The following is a 20207-nucleotide window of genomic DNA, read 5'->3' on the forward strand; positions in this document are numbered from 1 at the left end:
ACACTGAGCGCCAGTGAGCAGTGAAACCAGGATTTGAAAGGGGGCAGTTTGCCTCCAGGGCTAACCAGTATGTCATATTAACTTTTAGACAATAAATTATACTGCAAAATGACTGCCTTTAAAATTTTCATTGCTGCTCAAGCAGTAAATTTCAAACATGTCACATTGTTTCTAACAAAACAAAACCCCCAAGCCCAAAGCTTTGCTCGTTGAAATTTTATACGCTCAATAGAAATGATTTTCTAGATTTGTACTCTCACAGGCAAGACTGCTACATTAATTTGCAGAACTGGGTGCAGAATGAAAATATAGGGCCTCTTGTTAAAAAGTTAGTAAAAATTCAGTTGGGATGTAACAGTAGAACATTATGACAAGTGTGTGGTCCTTTACAGCATAAGGTCCTATGTCGCTAAAAGGTAGCACACCCATGACATGAGCCCTGTTCACAGAGCACATAACTCTGACTCTGGCCTTGATTCTGTTCAGTTACCTCCTGTAGATCTGAATAAAGACTCATAACATGAAAAGAATGGAAGTAATGGAGACCTTTTATTAAATCCGCCCCATAATGACTCCAGCTTCTCCATTTTAAGCATCCTGAGGCAATGGGACCTTTGATGAAGAAGGACATGGAAGGGAAGTAAGACTACCAGGCCACAGATCTGATCACTCCTTCTACAAGAAAGCAGAAGTATAGACCGTTTTTCATGTTAGCAGTCCAGAGTCAGGATGTGGGGAGAAGAAAGAGGAAGTTCTGGTGAATTTATACCACCCCACAAAGAGGGAATAGCACTTGTCTCTCACCAGAATGGTGCAGAAGCCTGTGAGATATATCCATGTGTCCATGGTTGTTTGGAGGGAAGTCATGTTAGTTTATGTTTAAAATTAATAAGCCTGGACCTGGTCATCCAAACGCTTTGGTTTTTGCCCTTTTAAAATTATAGACAAAAATGATGTTTTCAGTCTTTTTTCCTTTTATATGTAGAAAAGAGCTGCATTTTTGAAAAATAGCTCTCATTAATTCTTGAACTTTGAGTCAATCTGTGGTGTACATTAAAGTTATTGTCATTCAATCTTGTAGGCAATCAAGAATCAGAGCTGGTGATTTTAAAATCAAAATACATAGGTTTAGACTCAGGTTGCTTTACGTACAGATTCTGTGATCTTGGGAAAGTTGATTGACCTCTCTGAGCTTCTGTTTTTTCATCCATAATACGGAAAATTTTTAAAAACAAGAGAGAAAAACCTCAGGGTTTTTGTAAACATCCATTACATAAAGGTACTTAGTGCAATACCAGGAATATCATAAGAACCCAGCAAATTATGGAGACATTATTTGAAATAAATACACATGCATTTGACATATAAATATACTTATATTTCATGCATATATATACTCTTAAGTATGTTATATATGTGTATATGTATATATGTACACATATTTTATATATATATATATATATATATATATATATTAAGTTTCTAAGTTTTGGGCTCTCATATATTGGAGAAGGGGAAATTCTTGGCTAGAAGAACTGACTCTAATAGAATTTCTTTTGGAGCTTCTGCCTGTCACTGCTAACTCAACATTCAACTTTATCACGGTCAAATGAAATTACTACTGCTTGTAAAATACGGACTTTCTCAGCATAAACCTTATGCTTCAGATCAAGCAGAATGAGTGTTTATTTGAATATAAATGTAATACAATCCTCAGAAAAAGCCAGGTGTGCTTCCTGTCCGAAGTTGTGGAAGTGTGCTTTCAGGTGCTATGCTAAGCATTGATTAGAATATATGAAATGCCACGTATTGAGGTTATCTTAGGTAGACACCACCTCTCTCCCTAATACCTAGCCATCTGATGTGTGTGTGTGTGTGTGTGTGTGTGTGTATGTTTAATGTGTCTCTTGATTTTAATCACAGAAAATAAAATGGGAAATCCCTGAAACTCTAGTGTCCCTTTTGCCGGAACACTGACAAAGCATATACCCAAATTTGCTTTCAAAACTTCAGTTTTATACCTCCCTCAAAATTGTTGATAATAGCTGTTTAGTTATATGCCCAACATAGAATTCATCAAAAATTGTCAATTTGAAAAATAAAGAAAAAGCATAAAAAAGCAGAAGCAATTGTATATCCAATATAAACTATACTAACTTTCAATATGCAAGTAAACGTGAAAATGACCAATGCTTCTCTGTTGTTTTGACAGTGAATAAGATGATTTCAACAGTAGTCTTTTCAAAATCTGTTTGTGACATGAGTAATTCGTTTTGTGTTTCAACTTCACAGGAATTTCCCCTTGAACTGGACTTGGGAGTTCAACTGAATAAATTATTTCTGGGCTTTTGAATTATTAATCTTGTCTGCATGGTATGCAAATTAGGCTTCACTATGTCCATCGGCACAGTCTTGGGTTAGAAGCTGTATCAGGTTGCAGGCAAAGACTTTCCGTCAAGGGATCAGGGCCTTCCAACAGAATGGTAAGTTATAATGCAACTCATGTCACCCAGGTGTACAAAGTAATGCCAGACTTCCCTCAGGGGTTTCTTTTTAAATGGCCTATAAGCAGTTAAGGTTTTAAATAATGTTTAGATGAACTGTCTGAACTGTCATTCATAACATGAAGAACAATAAAGGAAACTAAAAGGAAGTCATAATTTTTTCTCCGACATTTATTTTTCACTAAATTGAATGTCTTTTTTTAATTGCCAAACACTAAATTTATTTAAAGAGGTTTATTACATTTGCTAATGTCTTGGTAACGTATTTCAACAAAAAAGAGTAATCAGATTTGCTTAAATGTAACTGCTTACAGAAAAAATGTAAAGTTTCTAAATTGTATGACAAAATCAACCACATGTAATATTTCACGTTTAGAAAATAATATGTTAGAGGGAATCTTAAGTTATTCTAAAGATTAAATTTAGCATTCATGTTAAAATTACAATTACGGTTGCAAAAGTTACAATTTTTCAAGAAAGTAATTCACTAAGGAAAAATGACAAATTGCAGAAGCCATTGCTATTTTACCTTCCAGAACTTTTTATAATTGGTGAGTTTTTTTTAATTCATAAACATAATTTGGTACTTTACTTTTTAATACCTTGACTTATAGTATAAATTCTGGAATATACAAAAAAAGAAGTTATCAATATTAAGTGATTGTATCTTTTCAGTGTGAATATATATTTTTTCATTCAAGTTGTTTATTACTGAAAACAGCAATTTGTTAAAAAAGACTCATACTGCCATGTAAATTTGCCTTAAAGAAGCAGTTAAGGTTTAAAATGCATAAGTAATCTTTGTTTAATTATAATGATTGTAAAAAACAATTTAAATGCTAATAAGCTGTCAAATATATTTTTAAATTTAAGCTTCAATAGTGTACATTTTTAAAAGACTGAATACAATTAAGGTGAAAGAAACATTAATCCAAATTAAAAATGAGTACTACTTATCTGCTTATGTGTGTATTGACTATTGCTTGTAATTTAATAATTCTAACAGGTTTAGATATATATTTGGATATATAATTAAAGATTTCACTTCAATCACCAATAGCTAAAATAAATAAATAATTCACCCACAACAGTTAAAACCTATTTATCATGATTTCTATTTCCTAAAAATTAAAAACACAACCACGAGAAAGTGGAACAGAGAATATTAATTTTTCATGAAGGAATATCCCTTCAACTGAGAATTTTCCTTAAAGGATCAGCTTACTTCATCAATTTGTAGAATTATAATGGCCACACTAAAACACATTAGACTATAAACATCATCTAATTTGGACTCTAGCACCCAGAAAATTATGGGTCTCAATGAGACTTAAACTGGCCTGCAAATAAAAGACAGCCTGACCTTCATGAACCACCATTTATTAAGGACTTAAGAAAATTACTTTAAGAATGAAAAAAGTACCAAAAAGCAGATTATAAAATATCATAAAGAGGATAATCTCATTTCTATAAAAAATATATTCAAATAAATATTAAACTGTAAACAGGTATCCAGATATGAGGACTAGTTGGTTTACAGACAATTAATTTTCATTCCTTCTCTTTGCCTACCTGTACCTTCTTAGTGTTACAGAATAACATTCATTTTTCAAAGTTATTTTTAAAATAAAACTAAAAATATAAAGCAACTGCTCTGAGAAGCAAGACAAAGGTGACTAGTCACTCAGTTTCCTTATTCCAGTTCTGATGTGCTGTATCCCTGCTACTTCCCTGAATCTCCATTCCCATGGGACAGCTTGAAGCAGAAGAAACCTTCTCCACGGCGTCAGCACGGCCCCTGACTTGCCCCAGTGCTAGTTATTGGGAATCGGGCACATGCAGTAATGCACGTCTTCATGGCTGTCTCTTTCTGCAATAGCAGTCAAACCTTCCTGCGGCACAGAAGCTACTGACGTCAGCCCATGCATTTTAAGAACTGAGTAGTCAGAAAAATAAGAGAGAGGACTAGAAAAAGAACTAGAAAAAGTGGAAATTCAAAGTGGAACAACTGAGTCTTAAGGAAACTTTCTATTGTCTTACTATACTTTTGAGTGTGTGCACCTGCTTTTTTGAGCACTCCCCAATAACGAAGTTGCCCAGATCTGAGCTCTGAGGAGCTCCAACATTTGAAGCTTGGGCAAATAGTCCACAAAGAGAGAAAGGAGGATAGTGAGAAGACTGCCATGTCATAGAAAGCAGGGAAGAATGTACTTCCAGAAGTCATGGAGCTGAAAGCATCAGGGAATAGAGTTAAAAATAATAGTGGCAAATTGCCACTGACCTATAAAATAAAGCCTATATATATATCTTTAAAAGACCATTAATTTTGTTGCTGTATTTCTAGAAATCCTAATAATATAAAATACATGTTGATTTGGGGAAACAAATAGAAAGTCCAGATAAACTGACTCTATTATATACTATATATATACTATATATATATATATATATACTATATACTATACATATACTATATATATTACATTATATATATACTATATATACTAAATATTACATTAATAATATATATAGTATAATTATATATATTAATATATATAGTATAATTAATTATATATATACTCTATATATTACATTAATAATTATCTGGTATTGGGATACCTGAGTGGCTCAGTCAGTTAAGCACCAGACTTTGGCTCAGGTCATGATCTCATGGTTCATGTGTCTGAGCCCCAAATTGGACTCTGCTGTCAACATGGGGCTTGCTTTGGATTCTGTCTCCCTCTCTCTGCCCCTCCCCTTCTCTCTCTCTCTCTCAAAAATAAATCAACATTAAAAAGTTATCTGGTATCTCATCCCTAGGGATAGAACTCTTAATACTTTGGTACATTTCCTAGACTTTCTGATGTTTATTAATGTCAGAGGTAAATTCATAATTTTTAAATTGACCTTAATTTAAAAAATTGATTCTGGAAGATATATATGAAATCTTACCTTCCACAAATGTGTGTCTAAACAAAGCAACCTAACTACCACAATTGCCTGTTTTAAATATTTGTCATTTTACGTGTAGTGTTAACTTAAAAAATTTTTTAACATTTGTTTATTTTTCAGAAACAGAGCACAAGCGGGGGAGGGGCAGAGAGAGAGGGAGACACAGAATCTGAAGCAGGCTCCAGGCTCTGAGCTGTCAGCACAGAGTCCGACACGGGGCTCGAACTCAGGAACTGTGAGATCATGACCTGAGCTAATGTCGGATGCTTAACCGACTGAGCCACCCAGGCACCCCACGTGTAGTGTCAACTTTTAGAGTGAAATAGAGCAATGGGCTTAATTTGCTGGATTTACTGCTTCTCTGACCTTAGACGAAATATTTGTAAAAAATGTTTTTTTTAAACTATCAAATGTTTATCTTCATTTCCACGCAGCAAGCATTTACATACCATCTCCCTATCTGGCAGTCACTATGCCAGAGGTAGAAGATAAACTCTGAGTGTGATCAAGTTGTGAGAAATTTGAAGAAACTTCGTTTATAATGAGAACATAGAATGGGGGGCTGAAGTTAAGATGGGTGGGTCAGACAGCCTCTCTTGGGAAATCCACACTTGAACTGAAGTCTGAAAGGACGTGCAGATAGAAGGCAGTGTTTGTGATGGGGCAAGGTCACAGGGGGAAAAGGTCAGTGAGATGGGTTTCAGTGAACTGAGCATTGGGAAGTTCTCTGTGCAATCAAAGAACAGGAAGAAGATAAGTAAGGAGGGGGGTCAGGCGAGGTGAGGCTGAAGTGGCCTACAGGAGCCAGGTCATGCATGTCGTTACAGATTTGGAATTTATTTCCTAGACAGAGAAAAGTCACTTAAGTCTTTTGGCTGAGGAGAATCAGAATTATGGTTGTAGTTTTCAAGATTGTCATGCTTTCAAGCCAAAGGTAGGTTGAAAGGGAGCCAGAGAGGATGTGAGGAGACCCTAGAAGATACAGTACAGGCCAAGATAAAGATGATGGTGACCTGGACTAGAATGGTGATGAAGGAGATGGAGCAATGGTAATGGAGTCAAGAAATAATCCAAACACTATAGGCAAGACTTGGTAGCTTACTTGTTATTGGAGACAAGCTACAGACGACTTCAAGGATGTTGCTTAGATATCCTACAGGCTCTCAGCAAGTAGTGGCCACCGTTACTATTATTACTAAGAATGGAAGCACCATATTTTAATTTTTTAAATCATGTTTTAAAACTGGAATTATATTTTACAAACTGAGTGAAATAACCACAATTCTTTGACAATATGGAAACACAGTAAAATCTATTAAAATAGTAGGACCGGAGTTATAAGAATCCCTGTTTCCTCTCCTAGGTTGTGGTTCAATTGTATTTAACTTAGCAGAATTGGGCGAACAACTGTGATATGCTGGGGACCATGGGAGGTGCTGGAAGCAGAAAAATGAACTAGATGCTCCTCTTATTTCACTGCACCATTTCTTGGCCTCTTTGCTATTTGTCAAGTCCTCTACGTGTGTTTTCACCTCTGGGCATTTGCACATGCTTCCCCTTATGTCTGGGATATTTTTTACCATTATAAGACATGCATTTTTTTGCATCCTGGTTCTTCCCAAGAGAGTATAAATTGTATGAGATTAGGAACTGTGTTTGACTCACTGCTGTTATCCCCTGTGCCTAGCGCATAGTTCAAAGGCACTTAATAAATATTTGTTAAAATAATATATTAATGATATATCTGTATATGAATGTGTATGTATGTGCACTCCTTACTAACCTTTCATAGTTCAAGTTTTAAGTGTTTTTTTAAATTATTACTACTTATGTGCAGTTTTGTCATTAGGCATAAGCTGGTGTTTCAACCTTCTCTTTTCTCTCTCTTCCTTAGGCATGGAATGAAACTTGCCAAAATTGGCTGGCAGCAGAGATTTCCCTGGAAAAGTACTACCTTTCCATTTTTTATGGGATCGAGTTTGTTGTGGGAGTCCTGGCAAATACAACTGTTGTGTTTGGCTACCTCTTCTGTCTGAAGAACTGGAATAGCAGTAACATTTATCTCTTTAACCTCTCTATCTCAGACTTGGCTTTTTTGTGCACCCTCCCCATGCTGATAAGAAGTTATTCTCAAGGAAAGTGGACATATGGGGATGTGCTCTGCATAAGCAACCGATATGTGCTTCATGCCAACCTCTACACGAGCATCCTTTTTCTGACTTTTATCAGCGTTGATCGATACCTGCTCATGAAGCATCCTTTCCGAGAACACTTTCTGCAAAAGAAAGAGTTCGCTGTTTTAATCTCTTTGGGTATTTGGGTTTTAGTAACCCTAGAGCTCCTGCCCATACTTTCTCTTATACATCCAAATATAGCTGTCAATGGCACCAACTGTATTGATTATGCAAGCTCTGGGGACCCCAAATACAACCTCGTTTATAGCATGTGTCTAACCTTCTTGGGATTCCTCATTCCTCTTTTGGTGATGTGCTTCTTTTATTTCAAGATTGCTCTGTTCTTAAAGCAGAGGAGCATACAGCTTGCTACTGCTTTGCCCCTTGAAAAGCCCCTCACGTTAGTCATCATGGCAGTTGTGATCTTCTCCGTGCTTTTTACTCCCTACCACATCATGCGGAATGTGAGGATTGCTTCACGCCTGGGAAAGTGGAAGCAGTCCCGCTGTGCTCAGGCCACCATCAACTCCTTATACATTGTGACTCGGCCTTTGGCCTTTCTGAACAGCACCGTCAACCCTGTCTTCTACTTCCTCATGGGAGATCACTTCAGGGAGATGTTGATGAGCAAGCTGAGGCACCAATTCAAATCCCTGACATCCTTTAGAAGATGAAGTCATGGACTGATGTTTCCATTCAGGGAAAAGTGAGATGCTTGTGTAACACACAGTTTTGCATGTGCAGATGTAGGCCAATTAGAATTTGATTTAACTCATAGACGTAAATCAGAGAAGCAAAGACTTGACACTCTTTTAAAGACATGCTGTGCCCGGAGTCTGTGAAAAGAAGAGGATGGGAAGTATTTATTGGTTTCTTCACCTAAGAATTGAAAGGAACTGGACTGGCATTGTCTAGTGCTTGAGCATATAAATCCAAAACCCTAGATGTTATAAGACTTTCTCAACCAGTGTAAAAGAAATAGAAGGTAGATAAAGCAGCAAGTAGTCTGCATTTAATCATCACCAGATTGTGAAAAAAAAAATATGTTGGCAACATTCTCTACGTTATTCTTATTCATTTGATCTTATACCTTAATGTGAAACCTGAATAACAGATTAAGCAGACACTATTAGAGATTATTGTTAGAAATTGTGGTGTTGAACAAAATTTAAAGTCAACCATAGCAACAAGCAAGAAAGCAATGTAATGAGTTCAAGGATGTCTCTATGTATTTCTTTGTATTGATCATGAGTTGGAGTCAAGTTGTAATTATAAGTCCTATTTTGTTTCATGGTTTTTAGTGCAAAGAATCGAATTAAATGGAGCCTAAAGATATGGTTCAACAAAAAGAGAGACATGTTTGAGCTTGTCTCTCAGGGAATTTAGGTATAAATGATTTTACCAAAGTACACAAAGAGAGAGAAGAAGATTTGCAAAAATCTCAGAGCTATGGAACACAAAGTGTCCATCAGAAAACCCAAAGCATGACAAAACAAAGCAAACAAAGCAAAACAAAACAAAGGTAAATACTTTTGGATGACTGTATCTTAAAGACAGCGACTTACATATGGGATGAGCCTTGTTTTCATGTTCATAGAACATCACATAAGACCACTGAAGGAAGTGTTCTAAACAAAGTGCACTTTCAAAGCATAAGAGACTGTTGAGAACTGAGAACAAACTAAGGGTTGATGGGGGGTGGGAGGGAGGAGAGGGTGGGTGATGGGTATTGAGGAGGGCACCTTTTGGGATGAGCACTGGGTGTTGTATGGAAACAAATTTGACAATAAATTTCATATATAAATTTAAAAAATGTAAAAAAAATAAAAAAAAATAAACAAAGTGCACTTTATGAAATTGTAAAATGTAAGAAATATTTATGTGCATATTCATATAGATTATCCAGGCATCCCTCTATGCCACAAAACAATTATAGGAAAAACTAAATGGATGCTACGTTAGCTTTTTAAAATCAAATAAGTATCACATAACAATTCACTTACATGTAACAAAATGTGTCCATGGCCACATGTCTATGCTCATTTCCTTAAAGTCATTAGCTGTATTTATGCTAAGTAAAATAAGTCAGTCAGACAAAGACAGATATCATATGTTTTCACTCATGTGTGGAATTTGAGAAACTTAACAGTAGACCCTGGGGGAAGAGAAGGGGAAAAAATAGTTTCAAATAGAGAGAGAGGTAAACCATGAGAGACTCTTAAATACACAGAACAAACTGAGGGGTGATGGGAAGGGGGGCAGAAATGGGTGATGGGCATTGAGAAGGACACTTGTTGGGATGAGCACTGGGTGTTGTTGTATGTAAACAATGAATCATAGGACTCTACTCCTGAAGCCAAGAGCACACTGTATACACTGTATGTTAGCTAACTTGACAATAAGTTATATTTAAAAAAACGATTAGTTGTAACATGAAGGATAAAATAGGTGTTATGAGTACAAAGACAAAATTCTATTGCCCTTTCTGTCCTATACTCTGGTGATATATTCTGACAGTACAAAAACCCAAAATATCCCCAGTTAGTGCTTACATAATTCAAACAAATGAGATATTATAAAAATGCATTACTCACAAAGGATTTATTTTCTTACTTATTATTAGGCTTTAAGATATTTTTTTCATGCCTTGCCTTTGTGGTCAATATTTTTGAAATTTTAGTGTGATTTTATACCTGCCTGATAATAAACTGAAAACATAATCTCCTGAATATCCTCATCAGAAAAGGCCACAAAAGAGCCTTAGGAAAGAAGTGTTTACTTATTTCTGCAAACTTAGAAACATCTAACGTAATTTTAATTTGCTTTTTATGCATGGGTTTTAATTTGCAAAATTGGAAATAAATTTTCCCTACCCTTACCCAAGAGATAGGGACTCTTTTAATTAGGGCAGTGAAATATTTTATAGAACCACAAACTCTTAGGTATATCTTGTAACCAAAATGTTAAGTAATTTCATAGCATAATTCTTAATTCTTTTCTTGCCAAGTCTGTCACCTGGTAGCTTTATCCTCAGCAGACAAGAGACCTGCACTAAAACTATAAGAGCTATTCCATTTACTTTTTGTACTAGGTGATTGTAAGAATTATAAACAAAGAATAATGGAAATTCTTTCTGGGTTTGTAGTTTTCAAAGGAAATGATGTTGGGCTTTGGTATCTTGTCTTTTGATTGGTTCCTTATTGTTTTTAGAATCCTGTCTAAGCTATTTGGTCCAGCATTTCACTATCTGGGCCCACCAATATTATCATATGTTATCTCCCACTGCCAGTTTCACAAACTATACTCTCCAGCCAAAGATGGTTACCTCACTTCTATATGCAGAACTTTCTTCACTGTGCACAGCTGGATGCTCACCCCTGTCCCATCATGCCCAAGTACAAAAAATTTTATGCATTTTTTAAGGCCCATGTCATCTGTCACTCCTTCTGAAAGCCTTCCTTTAGGTCGTCTCCTCCGCAGATCTGGAAATAAATGAATTATTTTTGCACTTATAACATAGTTGTTTAGATTCAAGTGAACTGTAAGGTCTGTGACTAGAAGAACCACATCTAATTTTTTATTGCCCTTCTAGAACTTAGCAAGGTATATTTTATATGGTTGTTTATTATGAATCAATGTCCTTAAAATTGAATTCAATGCTCGTTTTTAGTGTACATGATTGGACTACTTTCTGTCATCACTGCTTTTATAAGTACTGCTGTCTTATATAAAGAATAGAGTGTATATATACAAACACATGCACCAGGTGCCATTGCCACATCCCTTATATTTTCCTCCATACCTTTGAACATAGTTCTAATTGATGCTGAAAATCTGTGTCTGCTAGTTCACAAGGTGGGTCATATCAACATTTATGCTCATTGATTGCATTTTATCTTAAGTATGGGCCACAAATTCCTGCTTTTTCAGATCTAATAAATTTGGATTATGTTCTGGACATTTTGAATAATATATTGTGGAGTCTCTGGATTCTATTATGTTCCATGGAAAAGTACAAATATTTTGTTTCATGGCTGAACTCAAACTCCAAGCCCTGCAATCTCATTTCACTTATTTTAGCCTTAACTGAGCTGTTTAGAGTCTTTCCAGCACATCCATAGTTCAGGGGTCAGCTAGAGACTTGAATAGAATTTATATACCAGATGTGCAGTTCCCTGTCTGTAACTCTTTCTTCTCCAGGGCTCTTCCCCCTTCACTTTCCAGTTGCTGAGTTTACTCTGGACTCATTCTTTGCTTTCTCATGCCAGATAGACTGTAGGTTCATTTCTATATTTTAGCAAACCAGCCTGGCCTGATTACTTAAAAATGTAACTGTGAATGTCACTCAGTGCTTTTTACCTCTGCCAGGTATGGATCCCCCTCCTTGCTTTGTTTTGTTCAGTCTGTAGTATCTTTATGTAGTTGGTCGTTTATATATTCCCAGAGTTTAGAGATGCCCCTTGCAGGAAGTGTGGATCAATAGGAATTACTAGGCCATTACTAAAGCAGAAACTTTTTTCCATTAGAATTAATAAGCTTCACAGGATAATATAACTATATATCATAAGTGGTTTAAATTCCCACTCATAGCTTCTAAATATTCTTTTTTTTAATTTATTTAAAAATTTTTTTTCAACGTTTATTTATTTTTGGGACAGAGACAGAGCATGAACGGGGGAGGGGCAGAGAGAGAGAGGGAGACACAGAATCAGAAACAGGCTCCAGGCTCTGAGCCATCAGCCATCAGCCATCAGCCCAGAGCCTGACGCGGGGCTCGAACTCCCGGACCGCGAGATCGTGACCTGGTTGAAGTCGGATGCTTAACCGACTGCGCCACCCAGGCGCCCCGCTTCTAAATATTCTTAAGGGCTTATTTCATATTGACCATCATTTGACTCCAGCCTGTGCGTTTATTCATGCTTTCTCTATTTTCCCTTGCACCAGTTTTGGTTTTAAACCTAACCTCTGCAATAATTTTCAACAAAAAGTAATTTTAAAAAAACCAACAAAACCAATAATTTTTCTGAAAGCAAATAGCATCCCCTGCCCATTGTCCTGCCTTTTGCTAGTCTCCATACTTTCCTCATTCTGGGTCCCACTCCATACTTTATGAATGGTAATTTTGCCCCACTTAGAGATTTTGGTACCAAAAATATTTGAGTAGACCAGTGGTCTTAGCAAAGAACTCTTTAAAACAAATGTAAAATTGTTCCTAAAAGAAATTATTGTCTCAAGTTCAAATAGAATTGAAAAATTCAATTGTCAAAAGACAGTAAGTCTTTTATGCTAATAAACCTACTTCTAGTGTATAGCTCTTGGTCACTATATGGTAATCTATTGTATGGATATAGCTGTATTGCTTTAGTCAATACTTCATTGCTGACATTTAAGTTATTTATAATTTTTAGTTTTCAACTCAAGCTCATTTTGCAGCCCAGGCTTACCAGTAACAAATCAGGTGCTTTGATCTCTATTTGCTATGGATTCCTGTGAGAGTAATCTATTATTCAACCCTGGGTGGAAAAAAAATGAGATTGTTCATGACTGAGTCATCAAATCCCATCGTAAACCATCAACACAATAATAGTAATAACAAACACAGGTAGCACTTAAAATGTACCAGGCACAGTTGCTCTAGCACTTTATACATTTAATTCATTCAACTGTTGCCAAACCCTATGAAAGTTACAGATGAAGAAACCAAGGCACAGAGAGTTTAATGGTCACATAGCTAGTAAGTGGTAGGGTTGCACCTCAGAAACCATCTTTAGATTCTCTCTAAGGATGTTTAAGTTATAATTTATCACATGGTTTAGTCCCAGAGTCATCTTATAACATAGCTCTAAGGAAGACAACTCCAGGATGATGTGAGAATGAGTTCTAGAATAGGCTCTGGAGTCAGACATTTTATTTACACATGCAGAATATTGGACGCATATGAAATCTTGAATTTAACCATATGGTATGGAATTCACAGATAATATTTTCAGATGATACAATAAACTTAAGAATGTGTAACATGTCAGAATAGAAATTTCTGTACATAATGATCAGGTGTATAACATTTATAGGTAGCTGGCTTCTTTAGCAATGCAATGTGAAGTCCTATGGCCTAGAACCCTGTGATTATGTTTTAGTGAGATTCTCAGACAGAATCAATAAGTCATATCCATATTTTCTCTAAATTTTAATAATACGGACAATATTTTATTAGAAAATTTACTTTTTGATAACTTTATGTGAAAGTAATAATGTATACAAATACCAAATTTTCTGGGGCGCCTGGGTGGCGCAGTCGGTTAAGCGTCCGACTTCAGCCAGGTCACGATCTCACGGTCCGAGAGTTCAAGCCCCGCGTCAGGCTCTGGGCTGATGGCTCGGAGCCTGGAGCCTGTTTCCGATTCTGTGTCTCCCTCTCTCTCTGCCCCTCCCCCGTTCATGCTCTGTCTCTCTCTGTCCCAAAAATAAATAAAAAACGTTGAAAAAAAAATTCAAATACCAAATTTTCTCTTATTCTATATAACATATAATTAGATTTATAACCTCTAGCTGTGAATATGTTGATTTGATTTGATCCCTAAAGAGAGTAAATTAGTTTGTCATGTCACATTATATATGTGCAAATGAATACTTGAAATACGTAATGTTATACTGATGTGTGTATATATGTCACATAAAGAAAAAGAACAAGGAATGCCATGTAAAAAAATTATTGGCTGTGTCTTAGTAACTCATTAGATTCCTCAAGAGTCTCGCCATTTAGGTTGTATTATTATCTCCAATGTACCGTTGGGGAAACGTGCTTTGAGAAATTGAGCAAGGCAGGGGTCAGAATCAGCTTCGAAACTTAGATCTGGTTCCAAAGAAACACAAACTCTTCATGACAATCTCTGTTAAGAAGTCCAAGTGATTACCCCAAATTTCAATCCACTGAGGTATTTTGGAAAAGTTGTTTATAACCTATTATGAAACATTATTTTCAATAAGAAAACACTGATAATGGGAAGGGAGATTTAAAATTTTTTCTTCCTAAAAATGTAGTTTTCTTCATTTGAGATTTAACTTCTAAGAATACAAAGAGTTTGAAATTACTTTAATGAGAGCTAATTTCATAGCTTTCCATTCAAAGTGTAGTGTACTAAGTTAAAATATAACAAAGGGCATGTTTTAAAAGTCTCCACCCAAGTTAACTTGTGACAGACTTTAAAGTTATTATCATGGGGGAAAGCATGAGGGCATTCATTCTTAAACTTAATAGTAGTTGCTGAAACAGGGCTGTTTCCGCCTTGCATGTATTACATTTTACCCACTTCCTGTGGTTTCCAACGGAACAAAAACTAAGTACTAAATATTTTGGTGTGTTATAAAATCGATGCATCCTACAAGAGCTATAATGTGTGTATTAGAAACTATTACTTCAATTTTAGCTTTAATTTGTCCACAACTTGGATAAAGACTAGTGCTTGGTGAATCATGGGGCAGGGCAGCATGCACTGTGTGCACATATGTGTGTATGAACAGGTCCACAGGGGAAGAATTCATCATCGGTGCAAAACAGGTGCATTCAGCCAATTGTTTTCAGGACAAGGCCTTTGTCAAGGGACATGGGTGATTCTGGGTACAACACAATGTGGGTCACTTAGGATTATTTTTTTTTGGCTTAAGTCCCACATAGTCATGTTTGAATTCTGGGGAGAAAAGTAGATATAAGTTAATTGAAAAAAAAGTTGTTTCATTAGAATCTTTGTAAAACATAGGGGCCCAAGCAGCACAGCTTTGTGAGCCACACACCCCCAACACCCACCCACATTACCCAAAACCTCCATATAATAGAAGGTAAAAATAAAGATTCTCTCACGTGTAAACTTGGAACATCAAACTATTTTGAAACTTGAGATATAAAATAACATCCATCAGCAATGATGGTGGTTTCCATTAAAACTAATGATGACAGATCTACATGGAAGTACCCATCAGGAGCAAAGTGGTTAGTTAGATCTGTGTTCAGCAATGCCAGGAAGATGCCATGAGAAAGAATCTGTCAGGAGAGGAGAAGGGAACATGAGCATACTTATGAACCTAAATGAGACATATCCCAGGGGCCTTACATAAATACACACCTGGGTGGGAGTTCAGACATGCTGAGTAAGTGGAGCATAAACAAGACAAAGCACCGGCTTCTGTGATTCTATTTGTGCTCCCAAATTAGTGGACCTGGAGAAAGTCTGGACATACACATATAAATTTGTTATATACAGAGATAAATATATACATTTGTAATACATTTAATCAAAAAGTAAAGCTCATTACATCAATAATTCAATTGTTTTGTTCCTGTCATGTTTTTCCATTAAATTTTTGTCTATACTCAGAGATTGATGAGACAAAATAAACTAAGATGTGTCATGAGTTCTAAACACATTCAAAATCAAAATCAAAATCGTATCACGTAAACAGAGTTATGTGACAGCTTACCCCTTCTATAACAAATATACTTACTCTACAAATTCAATAAATATTCAACAAATATTTATCGAATGCCCAGCATAAGCCAGAAATTATGTCATTGGTTAAGCTCTGAACAGCAAATGTTCCCCTCATTAAATTAGCTCACCCCTTCCTTCAGTTAGCTCGTGATCTTAATAGGAAAAACAGATGTATAAACAGATATGCATAACATGGTCAGGGCAAAAACGGAGATGTGCCCAAATTACTAAAAGTGCATAGAAGAGAGGTCTGAATTTTGTCTTGGTAGGTTAGGAAATTTTGTGCAGGTGATGTTCATCCTGCTGAGGGCTGGCATGGGAGTGAGCAGCGCCACAGAGCAAGAAGTTCAGGTGCAAAGGCAGAGGCCCAGAAGGTAGACATTTGCAGGCCAACCCAGTGAGGGAGCAATTACTGTGGAAGTGTGCAATTACAAGGAAGGTGATCAGTAACAACCCTCTGGTAGTGGAGACACCATACACATGCACAGTGCTGTTTGGCTTGCAGTGCAGGATACATGGAACCATTTAAGGTTTCTCAATGAGGACTTTTCCCCAAAGGGTTACTTTAGGGAGAATTAAACAAAGACAGGAAGCAAAATTTACACAATAATTAAATCGTTAATTTGACGCACTTTGTCCTACTATCTTTTACTGCTCTGCAAGCTCTGGCCCTTGTATTTTAGCCACCTTTTAAATATTGGTGTTCTTGGCTCCCTTTTCTTTTTCATTCTTCCCCCCCCCAGAAAATTTCATTCTTATCTATTGCTTTAGGTCTAGTCTCTGAGCTTAAATCGAGTCCGATGTTACCAATACAGGGAAAGTTGATATTATCTTCAAACCTCCTTTTGAGATTTTAAAGATATCCTGTTAGTAAAGAAACATATTTTAGAAATATTGGTATCATCTTCATGATGGCATCCAGTAAGAGAGAATGTCATACTTCGGCTGTGTACAACATCGTTTCTCAAGGTACATAAAAAGAGGCTTGAGATCAGCATAATCTGCAGATCTCTCAAGCTGTTCTTTCCAAATTCCTGCAAATTTTTATGTCCCTTTTGAAGTGAGGAAATCACTTTGAATGTCTGTTCCTTTTCAAATGATCTCCAGGATGCAGCCTCCAAATGTTAAGTGCCAATATATAGAAATATCTACTCCATTATCAATTATAGCAAGCAATCTTATTTTGTAACTGGTTTCCTTTGCAGAGGTCACAGACAAAATATCCAGCATAAAATATACTTATAATTTTTTTTTTATTTATCCATGTAGGTGCAAATATCAGTAACATTCATATTTCTTAGAAACGGTTTCTAATCTTTTACTAATTATTGTTTATAATCACTTACAAAAAGAAAGATTTCTTTTTTGGTCTTATAACTACTCAGAGCTTTAGTATCCATTACTCTTTCTCAATCACAGCACAGAATAGTCATTAGGAAATCCCATGATTTAATTTAGACAGTGTTTAAATACTTCAAGATAATGTTAAAATAGTCTGACACGAATAAACAGCTCAACTCAAATAAGTAAATAAGTAAGTAGTAAATAAATAAATAAATAAATAAATAAATAAAATATATCCAGTTTCAAGGTTTACTAACATTTTCAAGGTTATGGGCCATCAAGAGGCATAGGCATATCAAGGAGAGCTCTCGAACTTCATGAACACTTTCCCAGGTCCATCTTTCTCTCATTGGACAAGCTCTATGATCCAAAATAATAGACAAAGTATCTAAGAAAGCTTGCAGAACACTCTAGTGTTTAGATTTTGATCGATGTTTTATGTCAGATACTTACAGCTTATGTGACATAGGAAGCAGTGCTTCATAAAGCCAAATTCTAGCTTTATTCATCAATATATCAATCATAAACCATGGATATTCTGCTAAAAATTTCATTATTTGATAGATAAGGACTCTCTAGTGAATATCATTAATCTGTGTTTGAGGAGGTCCAAATTTAGACCATGTCTTTATTCCTTCTGAGGTGCCTCTCTACTCCCCCAAACAGGAAGGAAGTGGATCACAGGCAGCTGCTTGAAATCTTTCCTTCTCAATCCCTACAAGGTGACTTGAAAAGGAATTGTGGAGATCCCTGACTGTTATTTTCAAACTCAGTTCCAGTGCACTCCAGTTTAGTCAGTTACTATTGTACACAGTTACAAAACTGTACTCAGTTATCAATAAATATAAAATTTTCATATCCACGTCACATATAGATTCAAATAAGAGTCAAAAGCATAATTTATTTTCAAATCAGCATTATGTAAATAATTTCTACTAGACTGAACTCAAGTATTTTGAAATACTCCTGACTTCAAGTATTTTATTTTGTTAGAATATTGTATTATATTTATAATATCTCTTCTTATTTAGAGAATTATGATACAAATTCAATGAGGTGGAAAGAAATATCCATTCTAAAAGTCTAATAACTAGGAAGAGCATTATTCATAAAACCTCTAATTTATTTCATCACTGCTTTTTTGCATTTTTGGACAGCACACTAAGCTTTCGTACAGCAATGAGGTTGAAGGCCATAAAATGATACCTACAGGGTTTATGTGAGTTTAAGGACATTAGAAGTCATAAATAACATGTCTTAAAATTTAGATAAATAAAACAAAGGGCTAAATAATTTCTATAATGTCATATCATCAAACAAAAATGTGAAGTGATTGAATACCTTGGAAACGGAATGAAAAGAGTTTGTAATTTAGGCAGCTGTTGATTATGTAGAGTATGGGTAGAAAAGGGGATCATAATTTTATTTTTGTTTCATTCAGTAATTGTGATATGCTTAAAAGAGAAATGATCATTTATTTTACCAGATTCCTGAATAATCACCAAATTGGTGACTGTGGATGTATCTTGTTTATACAATTGAAATGGTTTTATTGGGAAACAGTCATTTATATTTTTAGCAAGTATTACTCAAAATTTTTCAGAAAGAATGAACATATGTGGTTTGTTATCTGGTCTTACACGATTCAAAATCACTTCATTTTTAAGAAATTTTTCTTCCTTGTGATGATATTTAAAACTATTTGTATATCTAAGAATGTTTAGGAAATTTTGTTCACAATTCTATGATCTATAAATAATGATGAAAGGACATTGAGTATTGGTTTTTAAATTATCCTGAAATTTTTAACTTTTTATTTTGGACCAAAAAGTAAATCCTAATAATTAAACAATAGTAAAATGAACTCCTAATGTCTCCCTGATGTAGCTTATATATATATATATATATATATATATATATATACACACACATATATATACACCAACAGTATTAAACTCATGTATTTAAACTTTGTGATATGTTTAAACTTATTGTAGTTATATCTTGGCTAATGGTTAAATTGTTTCCTATTTGGCCACTGAGAAATTCTTCAAGTAGGCTTCTAAGTATTTTGGTATGACTGTTTTGGTGTTTTTGATAGTTTCCTTACCATTTGGTATGCCATCTTGAACATTTCTTATTAGTAAAATCAGCCATTTATTAAGGAACTCTCATTCTTTTTAGTGAGACATAATATTTCAATTTGAGTGGTAATTGTGTGTTTCTTCTAGATTGATTATTTGTCTAGGAATTTTAGTGGATAGCATTTTTTTTAGATAAAATACATTATAAAGAAAAAATAAGATAAAATACATCATGAGTTTATTCTGTCTTCTTTTTCCCATGCTGAGAATCCCGATTCTCAATAATGAGGAATGATAAATTTACAATAACCATGTAATTTCCTCATTTACTTTTTCTAAGTTACATAATAATCTCAGAATGTCAATATTAACATTACCACAGATGATATGATTTCTAAAATAATTTTAAGGTACAAATTTCATTTTTCAGTTATTTTTTTCCTTAGAATATACCTACTAAAGATGTATAATCTATGAGTATATTTAAAGTTAGTTGGAATAGTTTGTTTCAGTGTAGTTATATCAACAACTGGATACACTTTCATTCTTTGTTTGTGGTATAAACCTGCATGCTAGATAGTCCCCCAAAATGGCCTCCATAGATTCTTTTCTTACTGGACATATGTGCCACTCTTCTTTTGAGAGGTGGAGTTTATTTTCCCA

General features: G+C 35.2%; 1 protein-coding gene across 1 annotated transcript; it reads left to right on the plus strand.

Moving 5' to 3' along the window:
* Window positions 1–1844: 1844 nt before the first annotated feature.
* On the plus strand, window positions 1845–8923 carry SUCNR1 (succinate receptor 1). The gene is made up of 2 exons (XM_040480516.1): window positions 1845–2483; window positions 7351–8923. Exons 1-2 carry the CDS (start codon window positions 2376–2378, stop codon window positions 8302–8304), a joined length of 1062 nt encoding a protein of 353 aa, XP_040336450.1. The 5' UTR covers window positions 1845–2375; the 3' UTR covers window positions 8305–8923.
* The last annotated feature ends 11284 nt before the right edge of the window (window positions 8924–20207 follow it).

This window comes from Herpailurus yagouaroundi, unplaced genomic scaffold (assembly GCF_014898765.1).
Source record: "Herpailurus yagouaroundi ecotype Mexico unplaced genomic scaffold, PumYag 159, whole genome shotgun sequence".
NCBI classification, from domain to species: domain Eukaryota; kingdom Metazoa; phylum Chordata; class Mammalia; order Carnivora; family Felidae; genus Herpailurus; species Herpailurus yagouaroundi.

Excerpts from the sequence above, each read along its gene's own strand:
- SUCNR1 (XM_040480516.1), top strand. The coding sequence starts at position 2,376 with ATGCAAATTAGGCTTCACTATGTCCATCGGCACAGTCTTGGGTTAGAA. Across the intron at positions 2,484-7,350 it reads CAGGGCCTTCCAACAGAATG|GCATGGAATGAAACTTGCCA; the intron begins GTAAGTTATAAT and ends TCTCTTCCTTAG.